General features: G+C 43.6%; 2 protein-coding genes across 2 annotated transcripts in view; one reads left to right on the top strand and one right to left on the bottom strand.

Moving 5' to 3' along the window:
• The window catches only part of cntnap2a (contactin associated protein 2a), a 383710-nt gene that overhangs the window by 12565 nt on the left and 357222 nt on the right, over positions 1-13923 (bottom strand). Inside the window, exons 23-25 of the mRNA XM_065007055.1 lie at positions 12924-13154; positions 12666-12799; positions 12334-12427 (exon numbers count right to left, since the gene is read on the bottom strand). Coding sequence (XP_064863127.1) covers positions 12334-12427; positions 12666-12799; positions 12924-13154 — 459 coding nt within the window. The remainder of the gene's footprint in view (positions 1-12333; positions 12428-12665; positions 12800-12923; positions 13155-13923) is intronic.
• Positions 5871-8185, top strand: LOC115105005 (E3 ubiquitin-protein ligase TRIM21-like). The gene is made up of 2 exons (XM_029626512.2): positions 5871-5965; positions 6322-8185. Exon 2 carries the CDS (start codon positions 6324-6326, stop codon positions 7947-7949), a length of 1626 nt encoding a protein of 541 aa, XP_029482372.1. The 5' UTR covers positions 5871-5965; positions 6322-6323; the 3' UTR covers positions 7950-8185.

Raw genomic sequence — 13923 nt, forward strand, 5'->3', positions numbered from 1 at the left:
TCTCGTTGTACTTTGACTGCATATTCTCCGCCATTTTCTTCAAATTTCGAAACGATGTGAAGCCACGCCCATTTCCTGAGGAATTGCATTGTGGGCCCTAATGTACAAAAATACTTCATATTTTGGTGAATTTAGTACGACATCCGGGAACTTTTGACTAACTATATCCATACTATGACGAATAAGCATGCTATATACTCAATTAACCTCACAAATGATATGGTTAGTGCAGTTAGTATGAGTAATCGAACACAGCTCCTTTCTATACTAACCCTTGATGAGTAACACACACACACACACGCACGCACGCACGCAGCCAGTCACGCTCTCATACAATAGAGTGTAACAGACATACCACAGCCTCAAAGAGAACAGAGAGATGCTGCTAAAGCACACTGATCAGGGAGAGAGAGAAACAGAGAGAAAGGGGAAAAGAGAGAAGGCTAAAGAGAGGAGATGGATGAATGTACTGTCTAGGAGGTGGTAACTGCACCTGTCCTTGTAATGCCCTCCTACTGCAGTCTACCTGCCTACACACACACAACTTACACACCCCTGGGAATATGCAAGGACACACATGAACGCACGCACGCGCAAACACGAGGACACACACACACACACACACACACACACACACACACACACACACACACGTCACCCATATACAACACACACAACGTCTTCTTCAATATAGAAAGCCTACATGCTAGTCTTCAACTTCCTTATAAATACACACATGGGCACACACTGCCAGTATAAGGCATACAAAACTCCCACCACAGAAGATCCTAACCCAGCCATAGACTATACTGTACCATGACGAAAATAAATTGCAAACAATACCAACGAGGGAATTACCAGACAAATAAAATAAGATTCAAAAACACATTTCAATCAAACCCAATTGAAATTAAATTAATTCAATCAAATTAGAAAATGTCTCTCTCTCTCTCAAGCACGTATGTTCCCACGTATGCGCGCGCGCACACACACACACACACTTCTATTTTTCTTGTAGATGAAGGTAACATTACCTGTCAGACTTCTAGTCAGTGTATCTTTGTAGACCCGGTTTCTTTTGTTTAGTTTTTTCTCTCTGACCGAGATCACTGCTGCAGGCGAGTGGTTCTCCTAGCCTTGTTTCCCAGATGTACTTGTTTTCTCTCTCTGCAGTGTCTGTCGTGCTCTCACTGTGCAGCACAGTCCCACCCCCATTCACACACAGAGCCAAGGGAAAGCCTGGTGTCTGGATTATTGTAGATATGGATCAGGAATCCATAGTGTACTAGCCATAGACACATCCACAGGAGGATATGAGAAAAAAGGCAAAAAAGCAGATTGTGACCTCATCCACACACCCACACACACACACACACACATATACACACACACACACACCACACACACACACACACGCTGAGAGAGACCAGAGTGAGTGATATATAAAACAGATATATCAGTATTAGAGGACACACAGAGATGATATAGACTACAGAACACACTGTCTCAGCAGACACACAGAGATTATATAGACTACAGAACACACTGCCTCAGCAGACACACAGAGATTATATAGACTACAGAACACACTGCCTCAGCAGACACACAGAGATTATATAGACTACAGAACACACTGCCTCAGCAGACACACAGAGATTATATAGACTACAGAACACACTGCCTCAGCAGACACACAGAGATTATATAGACTACAGAACACACTGCCTCAGCAGACACACAGAGATTATATAGACTACAGAACACACTGCCTCAGCAGACACACAGAGATTATATAGACTACAGAACACACTGCCTCAGCAGACACACAGATATAGACATCACCATCCATTACCAAAATAATTACCTTTAAGGAAATGTCTATTTCAAGCACAGTCTATACAGGACCAGTCAAAAGTTTGGACACACTCATTCAAGGGTTTTTCTTTATTTTGACTATTTTCTACATTGTAGAATAATAGTGAAGACATCAACACTATGAAATAACACATATGGAATCATGTAGTAACCAAAAATGTGTTAAACAAATCAAAATATATTTTAGATTCTTCAAAGAAGCCACCCTTTGCCTTGATGACAGCTTTGAACACTTATGGCATTCTCTCAACCAGCTTCACCTGGAATGCTTTTCCAACAGTTTTGAAGGAGGCCAGGTCATCTGATGCAACACTCGATCACTCTCCTTCTTGGTCAAATAGCCCTTACACAGCCTGGAGGTGTGTTGGGTCATTGTCCTGTTGAAAAACAGATGATCGTCCCACTAAGCGCAAACCAGATGGGATGGCGTATCGCTGAAGAAAGCTGTGGTAGTCATACTGGTTAAGTGTGCCTTGAATTCTAAATAAATCACAGACAGTGTCACCAGCAAAGCACCATCACACCACCTTATCCATGCTTCACGGTGGGAAACACACATGCAGAGATCATCCGTTCACCTACTCTGAGTCTCACAAAGACATGGCGGTTGGAACGAAGAATCTCAAATTTGGACTCCTCAGACCAAAGAACATATTTCCACCGGTCTAATGTCCATTGCTCTTGTTTCTTGGCCCAAGCTTGTCTCTTGTTCTTATTGGTGTCCTTTAGTAATGGTTTCTTTGCAGCAATTCGACCACGAAGGCCTGATTCACGCAGTCTCCTCTGAACAGTTGAAGTTGAGATGTATCTGTTACTGAACTCTGTGAAGCATTTATTTGGGCTGAAATTTCTGATGTGCCGTTAACTGTAATTAACCTATCCTGTGTCGGTCTTCAACAAAATCCAGTTTCATCATCGTGCTCGATGGTTTTTGCGACTACACTTAAAGAAACTTTCAAAGTCCTTGAAATGTTTTGTATTGACTGACCTTCATGTCTAAAAGTAATGATGGACTGTATGCATATTTTAGCTGTTCTTGGCATAATATGGACTTGGTCCTTTACCAAATAGGGCTATCTTCTGTACACCCCCTACCTTGTAACAAAACAACTGATTGGCTCAAACGCATTAAGATGGAAAGAAATTCTACAAATGAACTTTTAACAAGGCACACCTGTTAATTGAAATGCATTCCAGGTGACTACCTCATGAAGCTGGTTGAGAGAATGCCATGAGTGTGCAAAGCTGTCATCAAAGCAAAGGATGGTTACTTTGAAAAATCTCAAATATAACGTATATTTTGATTTGTTTAACACTTTTTCGGTTACTACATGATTCCATGATTGCTATTTCATAGTTTTGATGTAAAAAAAGTAAAAATAAAAATAGTAAAATAAAGAAAAACCCTGGAATGAGGAGGTGTGTCCAAACTTTTGACTAGTAGTGTATATCAGAAGATATCCAAAAGTTCTCTGTTTAAAAAAACTTCTTATGGCTGCAGGGGCAGTATTGAGTAGCTTGGATGAAAAGTGCCCAGAGGTGCCCAGAGTAAACGGCCTGCTCCTCAGACCCAGTTGCTAATATATGCATATTATTATTAGTATTGGATAGAAAACACTCTGAAGTTTCTAAAACTGTTTGAATGATGTCTGTGAGTATAACATAACTCATATGGCAGGCAAAAACCTGAGAAGAAATCCAAACAGGAATTGAGAAATCTGAGGTTGGTCGATTTTCAACCCAGCCCCTATTGAATTCACAGTGGGATATGGATGAAGTTGCACTTCCTAGGGCTTGAAACTTGAATGAGGCTTCTACTGTGTTGTGGGGCTCAATAGGAGCTGAATGAGCCAGGTGTCTGGCAGAGAGCCAGGTCCTGGTCACGCACAATTCACATGATAGCGACCTGCGTTCCATGGCTTCCCTACACACAAAGTATTTCTCCTGTTGGAACTTTATTGAAGATTTATGATAACAACACCCTAAAGATTGATTCTATACTTAGTTTGACAAGTTTCTTCGACCTGTAATATAACTTTTTGAAGTTTTCGTCCGACGTTCGGATGGACCTGCAAGAGCGTCTGGATTTGTGTACTAAACGGGCTAACAAAAGTAGCTACTTGGACATAAATAATGTACATTATCGAACAAATCAAGCATTTATTGTGGAACTAGGATTCCTGGGAGTGCATTCTGATGAAGATCATCAAAGGTAAGGGAATATTTATAATGTGATTTCTGATTTCTGTTGACTCCAACATGGCGGATAATTTATTTATTTTCTGAGCGCCGTCTCAGATTATTGCATGGTTTGCTTTTTCCGTAAAGTTTTTTTGAAATCTGACACAGCGGTTGCATTAAGGAGAGGTATATCTATAATTCCATGTGTATAACTTGTATTTTCATCTACATTTATGATGAGTACTTCTGTTGAATTGATGTGGCTATGCAAAATCACTGGATGTTTTTGGAACTAGTGAACGTAACACGCCAATGTAAACTCAGATTTTTTAAATATAAATATGAACTTTATCAAACAAAACATACATGTATTGGGTAACATGAAGTCCTATGAGTGTCATCTGATGAAGATCATCAAAGGTTAGTGATTCATTTTATCTCTATTTGTGCTTTTTGTGACTCCTCTCTTTGGCTGGAAAAATGGCTGGGTTTTTCTGTTAGTTGGTGGTCACCTAACATAATCGTTTGTGGTGCTTTCGCTGTAAAGCCTATTTGAAATCGGATACTGTGGTGTGATTAACAACAAGATTACCTTTAAAACGGTATAAGATACATGTATGTTTGAGGAATTTTAATTATGAGAATTCTGTGGTTTTGAATTTGGCGCCCTGCACTTTCACTGGCTGTTGTCATATCATCCCGTTAACGGGATTGCAGCCCTAAGAAGTTATTAAGTAGAGCCAGACAGTGTGCCAGGGGTCTACCAAAAATAACCAGTCAGAAAGAAACAAATAAAAATCACCTGTGGGAGGAGCAAAACAGTGAGCAGACACTTTCTTCAGTCGATTCAACTGTTGTCCTTTACAAGCTGCTTTTATCTAAATGAACTGACGGTTGATGCATACAGGAATCAAACCCACAGCCCTGATGAAGTTAAACACACCAAGCTCCATCCTAGCCACATTTCCTAGTCATTACAATAGTCATTAGACAGTCATCCAATACAGACCTGTTTCAGACAACAAGCCAAGCTTGCTCTGAATAATCCAATAAATAGCCTACACCTGGATTAGGAAAATCAGAGAGAGAAACTGGTTTCTGTCTGTGTGTCCTGACGAGACTGAACATGAAGACCTGGGTTCTGTCATCTGCAGTTGTTTCTAAATATGGATAGTCTTTCTATATCTTGTCTATGTTCTAGCCTCATTCAGATTCAGTGTAGGTCAACAGAGCGTCAGCCTGTCTCCACACAACAGGTATTCTCAAGAGCAATCAGTCCTAATGACCTGCATGGGTGAATGAGTGAGTGGATGGGCAGTTTGGAGTGCATATAAAAGTAATGTGTCTGTTGTGTTCGAGAGAAGTAACATGCTACTGTTGCTGCTGCTTTGCTGGGGTTGTGTGTGGGGTTCAAGGTATTGATATACATTCCCCCCTATCAAAGGCTTTATGTCTGGAATAGTGAATTAATACAGCATTGTGTAGAGGACATTCCAGATCGATTCCGCCTGGGCCTTTATAACTCTAGTGCCTGGTAATTGTTTTACCTTCTATATGATGACTAACATCCACATAATCTGCATCTCTATGGTCTAACTCTCTCTAACATTTGCAGTTTCTCTTTCTCTCTATATTTTCACCTCCTGCATAATCCAATCCTTTATTTGGTATTTTTCTGCGTTTCTATCTGGACATTCTGTAATGTTAACTTCTGGATATGTGCCAGTTCTGAGCAGAGAGGGAGGAAAGGAGGGAGGAAAGAAGATAGTGAAGGAAAGAGGGAGTCAGTGAAGGGAGGGGCCTCGTGATGTCATTTTACTGAAGTGAAAGTAAACTAAAGCAAGGCTAACAACAACACAGCAGCACAGTGTCCAACATTCAACAAGAAAACAGGAAAACTCTCACACAGGTAAGAGAAGTGGACAGGTTTAAACTATTTTCTACCACAGTGGTTTAGTATCAGCTCATACAGTATGACCTAAATACAACTATGCAGCTCATTTGCAATTTTACAGGCATACGAGTGTAAAGTTGAGGAAAAACACAAGTTGGGCAGCTACTGTAGCTGGTTATGTATGTAGCTTGTCCCATTTTGAGTGTTTCATTAAAACTGTCAACACCCCCACTATTTTGTGGGTGCAAAAGGGATGTTTTCACATCTTTGATGCCAGCTTTGGACCTCTGTCTGTAGTGATGTTTCAGGAAAGCTACTGCTGAGTCCTTCCAGGAAGTCAACTTATGGGTGTCTCTGTTTTTGTGTTCCAGACATGGCGTCCCTTAGCAGTCTCTTGTCTGAAGAGCAGATACAGTGCTCTATCTGTCTGGATGTGTTCACTGAGCCAGTCACTACTCCTTGCGGTCACAACTTCTGCAAGGCCTGTATCAGTGGATACTGGAATAAGCCTGGCCTGTGCCAGTGTCCAATGTGTAAGAACATGTTTTACAGAAGACCTGAGCTCAAAATCAACACAACACTCAGAGATGTTGCAGATCATTTTAAGAGGATGAGAGACAGAGATGAGTCCCTTGCTGAGCCTGGAGACGTGGCCTGTGATGTCTGCACTGGGAGAAAGCACAAGGCCCTGAAGTCTTGTCTGGAATGTCTGACCGCTTTCTGTGAAACTCACCTGCAGCCTCACAACAGAGTTGCAGGCCTGAAGAGGCACAAGCTGATCAACCCTGTGGAGAACCTGCAAGACAGGATGTGTAAGAAGCACGACAGACTCCTGGAACTGTTCTGTAGGACTGACCAGACGTGGGTGTGTACGTTCTGCACTGAGACAGACCACAAGACTCACCTCACCGTCCCTCTAGAGGAAGAGTGTGGACAGAGGAAGGCTCAACTGGGGAAGACTGAGGCAGAAGTTCAGCAGATGATCGAGGAGCGACTGCAGAAGGTTCAGGAGATCAAACACTCAGTAAAATTGAGAAAAAGAGCAGCAGAGCGAGAGATAGCAGACAGCATGGAGGTTTTCACTGCTCTGGTGAGCTGCATTGAGAGAAGCCAGGCTGAGTTCATTGAGGTGGTTGAGGAGATGTTGAAAGCAGCAGAGTGGCAGGCTGAAGGGCTCATTGAAGAGCTGGAGCAGGAAATCACTGAGCTACAGAGGAGATGCTCTGAGTTGGAGCAGCTCTTACACACCAAGGACCACCTCCACCTCCTACAGAGGTCCCCACCCCTCTGTAAGCTTCCTCCCACCAGGAAGTGGTCTCAGAAAAGTGTCCACAGTCAGCTGTGTCTGGGAAATGTAAGGAGAGTTGTGTATCAACTGGAAGATGCTCTTCACAATGAGATGGAGAAGCTGCCTGACATCAAGCTGAAGAGGATGCAGCAGTATGCAGTGGATGTAACTCTGGACCCTGATACAGCATTTCCATTCCTCATCCTTGACAAGAAAAATAGGAAACAAGTGAGATGCGGAGACAAGAATCAAGAGAATCTCACTAATGATCCAAAGAGATTTAAAAATAGTTTCTCTGTCCTGGGTAAGGAGGGTTTCTCCTCTGGGAGATTCTACTATGAGGTGCAGGTCACGGGGAAGACATGGTGGTGGCTAGGAGTGGCCAGTGAATCCATAGACAGGAAGGAGAGTTTAAACCTGAGCTCTGATGGACTCTGGACTGTGTGGCTGAATGGCGAGAATGGGTATGGAGCCAACAATTACTACCCTGTCCGCCTCTCCCTGAGAGAGAAGCCCCAGAAGGTGGGGGTGTTTGTGGATTATGAGAAAGGTCAGGTCTCCTTCTATGATGTGAAGGCCAAGTCTCATATCTACTCCTTCTTTGGATGCAACTTCACCGAGAAACTCTATCCATATTTCAACCCCTATCTTAGCTGTAGTGGTGAAAACTCAGCCCCACTGGTCATCTCCTCTGTCAATCACACACAGTGAAACAAGTTGTCACTAAAATGTCAAATACTCAGCTCAGCAGTTGATTAGTTTGGGGTACTACAGATCAATAATGTTGGGTGTGCATCTCAAACTGTATAAAGTGTAATCAATTACCTCCCAAGGACAAAGGTTTTGAAAGTGTTCCCTCTGCATTGCAAGTATTGAGAGCAAGGCTGATGGTTCTAAGTGATGTCAGAATGATGGTCAGATCTAAATTAAAGAGAGATACAAGTCTACTTTGATCCGCTATTCTGTATATCAAACCAAATTTCATTTCATTTGTCACATGCACCGAATACAGCAAGTGTAGACTTGACCATAAAATGCTTACCTACAAGCCCTTCCCTAAAAAGTGAAAAATAATTCAAAAGAACATAAGAAAAAAATAAACGAAATAGTAACACAATATTAATAACAAGGCTATATACAAGAAGTACCGGCACCGATTCAATATGCAGGGGTATGTGGTAGTTCAGGTAATTGAGGTAATATGTACATGTAGGTAGGGGTAAAAGTGACTATACAATCATGATAGATAATAAACAGAGTAGCAGCAGCGTACAGTGCATTCGGAAAGTATTCAGACCCCTTCCCTTTTTCCACATTTTGTTACGTTACAGCCTTATTCTAAAATTGATTAAATTCAATCTACACACAATACCCCATAATGACAAAGCGAAAACAGGTTTTTATACATTTTAGCAAATTTATAAAAAATTAAAACAGAAATACCTTATTTACACAAGTATTCAGATCCTTTGCTACGAGACTCGAAATTGAGCTCAGGTGCATCCTGTTTCCATTGATTATCCTTGAGATGTTTCTACAACCTGGTAAATTCAATTGATTGGACATGACTAGGAAAGGCACACACCTGTCTATATAAGATCCTACAGTTAACAGTGTATGTCAGAGCAAAAACTTGATCCTGATCAAACATCCCTGGAGAGACCTGAAAATAAATGTGCAGTGACGCTCCCCTCCAACCTGACAGAGCTTGAGAGGATCTGCAGAGAAGAATGGGAGAAACTCCCCAAATACAGATGATAAGCTTGTAGCAACATACCCAAGAAGACTCCAGGCTGTTATCGCTGCCGAAGGTGCTTCAACAAACTACTGAGTACCGGGTCTGAATACCTATGTAAATGTGATATTTCAGTAAAAAAATCTATAATAATAAAAATATAAATAAATGTAAAAAAATGTTTTTCCTTTTCATTATGGGTTATTGTGTGTAGATTGATGAGGGAAGAAAACTATTTAATCCATTTCAGAATAAGGCTGTAACATAACAAAATGTGGAAAAGGTCAAGGGGTCTGAAAACTTTCCATATGCATTGTATGTGAAGAGTGTGAAAGAGTGCCTATGTGTGTGTGTGTGTGTCTGTGTGTGTGAGTGTGTGTGTGTGTGTGTGTGTGTGTGTGTGTGTGTGAGAAAGAGAGCGTATGTAGTGTGTAGGTGTGTGTCTGTTGGAGTGTAGTATGTGTGAGTGTGAGTGTGTGTGTGTGTGTGTTGGAGTGTAGTATGTGTGAGTGTGTGTGTGTGTGTGTGTGTGTTGGAGTGTAGTATGTGTGAGTGTGTGTGTGTGTGTGTGTGTTGGAGTGTAGTATGTGTGAGCGTGTGTGTGTGTGTGTGTGTGTGTGTTGGAGTGTAGTATGTGTGAGTGTGTGAGTAGGTGTGAGTCAGTGTGTGAGTAGATTTGAGTCAGTGTGTGAGTCAGTGTGCATAGAGCAAATGCAAGACCGCCAGTTCAAAAACTAGGGGATCGATGCAAACAGCCATTTGATTAACAGTCTTATGACTTGAGGGTAGAAGCTGTTCAGGAGCCTTTTGGTCCCAGACTTGGTGCTTCGGTACCGCTTGCTGTGCGGTAGCAGAGAGAACAGGGTATAACTTGGGTGGCTGGAGTCTGACAATTTTGAGGGTCTTCCTCTGACACCACCTGGTATATAACACCTAGAAGGCAAGGAGTTCGATCCCAGTGATGTACTGGGTCGTCCGCACTACCCTCTGTAACACCTTGCAGTTGGATGGGGCTTGTCATGCCAAATAGTGTCCTCCGATTTGAATGTAGTGGAAATGCGCTGACTTGGTGATCTGTAAGGTAAATAACTTTAATGTGTCAAGCAGAATACATGTTTTCTTTTCCATTCCCGAAACGTAGCATCGTTTAAGACGTGTATTTCATGTTGTCATGTTAACAAGGTACTAAAAAGTAGTTACAATTCATGTTGTCATTTTATTAGCTAAACAAAACGTGTTTTAACAGCCAAACTGTCGTGGAAATCAGCCTTGTTTGCATTGTGATGATGAAAAGAACGTCCTTTAGGCTGTATTATGATGTCCAACATTATAATCATTAGGTCGTCAAAACCGTTGATATAGTAAAGGACGCTAAAAGTTTATCGAATCACATTGTGATGTAGAGGGGGACACTATTTGGTCGGGGGACATTATTTGGCCTGGGGGACATTATTTGGTCGGGGACATTATTTGGCCTGGGGGACATTATTTGGCCTGGGGGACTGGGGGACATTATTTGGCCTGGGGACATTATTTGGCGACACTATTTGGCCGGGGACATTATTTGGCCGGGGACACTATTTGGCCGGGGGACATTATTTGGCGGGGGCACTATTTGGCCGGGGACACTATTTGGCCGGGGGACACTATTTGGCCGGGGGACACTATTTGGCCGGGGACATTATTTGGCCGGGGGACACTATTTGGCCGGGGACACTATTTGGCCGGGGACATTATTTGGCCGGGGGACAGTATTTGGCCTGGGGACATTATTTGGCCGGGGGACATTATTTGGCCTGGGGGACACTATTTGGCCGGGGACATTATTTGGCCTGGGGGACATTATTTGGCCGGGGACATTGTTTGGCCTGGGGGACACTATTTGGCCGGGGACACTATTTGGCCGGGGACATTATTTGGCCGGGGGACACTATTTGGCCGGGGGACATTATTTGGCCGGGGACACTATTTGGCCGGGGACACTATTTGGCCGGGGGACATTATTTGGCCGGGGGACAGTATTTGGCCGGGGGACATTATTTGGCCGGGGGACATTATTTGGCCTGGGGGACACTATTTGGCCGGGGGACATTATTTGGCCTGGGGGACATTATTTGGCCTGGGGGACATTATTTGGCCGGGGGACATTGTTTGGCCTGGGGGACACTATTTGGCCGGGGGACATTATTTGGCCTGGGGGACACTATTTGGCCGGGGGACATTATTTGGCCTGGGGGACACTATTTGGCCGGGGGACATTATTTGGCATGACAGGCCCATATTGCATATGAGGTCTAAGTTTCGGTTCAACTTTTGTTGTTGTTGAAACCCGTTTGGAAATAAATCCATATTGTGAAATGCATAATGATCTGTTGGAAAGGTGAACTGGCAGAGCGATGGTGACTTTGCCCTTTGTTGTGTCCTTCAGTCCTTGAACGGCAGCATTGCATTGCCAGGTGGGGTTGCTGTGGTGTGTGTGCGTGTGCCTACGTCGGTGCATAAATGCTGGGAGTGCTTTGTGTGTATGAGTGTGTGTTACAGGGAAAGCGACATTATCCCCTGTGATATTAGTTGGCTGTACATCGATCAATGGTTCTTGCTGAGAAGTGAACTCAGCTATTCTACCCCACTGATTCCTGCCAGCCCAGGACAGAGCGGGAAAACCAGGAGTCATGGAATACCAAACTAGTGATCGGGATCAAACAAGAAGGAATATTATACTACGCCAGGGTCGTGTTCAGGAGGGCACAACATTCTGATTGCCGCAGCTAGAAATGTCTTGTATAGAGCTGACATGAATCCCTATAATTCTACAGAGAAGCGTCTGTTCTACATAACATTTCTATCTGGACGTTCTGTAAGGTTGCACCCCACTGAGCATGCTCAGGACTAACTACACCAGTAATGCCAGACAACAGATCATATACCGAAGCAAAATATATCTATTGAACATCATGTTGCAGAAACCAAAGCAGACAATCATTTTTGAAATCTATTATATGTCTCGCAACATTAGGCTGCATCACATCCGGCCGTGATTGGGAGTCCCATAGGGAGGCGCACAATTGGCCCAGCGTTGTCCGGGTTTGGCCGGGCCGTCATTGTAAATAAGAATATTTTCTTAATTAACTTGCCTAGTTAAAAAAAGGTAAAAAATATATCTATATTTTTAAATCAGACCTTCTCCTTCATGACTGTCCTGGTGAAATATGAAATACAGTCTTGTAGTTCCCACTGGTGGGCACACAGCATAACTACAACAAGTCTGCACTCTTCTGCTGGTGCTCTCTGTATAGGCCTATTGTCTCTACCAGGGCCAAGCAGACCTGTCAAACACACATTTGAGGTGCCTGTACTCACCAAATACTTTCCCCAAGAACAATGTCTTGACCAGGTTGAACTGTGTGTCTGATGCCTCTGGGAGAGAGTAACTGACAGGGGGGTAGTGATCCAACTAGAGGGGGAGAGTGAGAGAAGGAGGGGAAGAGAGAGAAGATCATGATACTAACCATTTGAGGTTTTCTATAGTTAATCATCAGCATCAACTGTGTTCAAACAGGCCTACTCATATCAAGTCCTGAGACTATTGAAGTCTTTTGTCTCCCTCTTGTGGTTCAAAATGGACATGTCTGAAATCGCCACAGACGATGCTTTGACGGCGGAGAGAAAGGTTGGTTTGTGTGTGTGTGTACCTGTATGGTGATAGTCCTGTTGCTTCTGGACATGTTGATGGTGTGTGGCTGTCCGTTGGCTAGGTTACGCTGGTCTACGTCTATGGTGAACGGCTCCTTGAGTCCGCCTAGGTTATACCGCACCTGGAGAGTTCCTACACGCACACACACACACACAAATGCAGAGACCTGCATTTGAAGCGTACCGGGGAAGCGAAGAGCAGCAGAGCCGATGTGTGTCTGTGAGTGTGTGTGTTATGCGTCGTGTCAGTGTCTCACCATTCTGCCGTAGCACCAGAGCCAGGTAGTCTTGTGTCTTGGAGCTGACGTACAGCAGTATAGCTGGTGTGTTGGACGTGCTGAAGCTAAACGCTACTTCTTCTCCTGTCAGATTCACTTCCGGTGGAGTCGAAGGTTGGGCCACAAACCTTGTGTCCTGATTGGCTGCCGCTGACTCTGACAGGAAGTCGTATCGCACCAGAGTCCCCGCCTCAAAGAAGCCCCCCACATCTGAGCGAGAGGAAGAGACAACACACACACACAAAGGTTTAGAAACACACACGCACGCACGCACGCACGCACGCACGCACACACACACCTTGTTTAGGAGAGATAACATGCTGCTTGAGAGGAAGCTTATGGAGATACTGGCTGTCCAGAGAGTGTGTATGTGTGTTTTCGCTTGTGCCTGTGTTGCTTCACTGCCTGGCTTCTGGTCCCCACAAGACTAGTTAAACACGTCCACACACACACACACACACACACACACACACACACACACACACACACACACACACACACACACACACACACACACACACACACACACACACACACACACACACACACACACACACACACACACACAGAGCTATATCTGTAGAGATGCTGGTAAGAACCTCACTCTCTGGTGTAAGTGTGTGTGTGTGTGTTGTTCATTATGAAGTCAGAGTTGTCTGTCTGTGACCCCAGGGTATGGCAGCAGCAGCAGAATGAGACAGTCAGGATAATAATATTCTACCTCAGGAGTCGGGTGTAAATATGAATATAATGGAAATACGCATCACAATTATGACTGCACTCATACATATGACAGTGGCAGGAGAACAGAGGGAGGAGAAGGCCCTCTGGGGTATCTGAAGGGTATAACACACGTGTTAATAAACACATACACACTATTTTACATTACATTCAAGACCTCGTTTTCAGTTTTTACACACACACACACACACACACACACACACACACACACACACACACACACACACACACACACACA

This window comes from Oncorhynchus nerka, linkage group LG22 (assembly GCF_034236695.1).
Source record: "Oncorhynchus nerka isolate Pitt River linkage group LG22, Oner_Uvic_2.0, whole genome shotgun sequence".
Lineage (NCBI taxonomy): Eukaryota > Metazoa > Chordata > Actinopteri > Salmoniformes > Salmonidae > Oncorhynchus > Oncorhynchus nerka.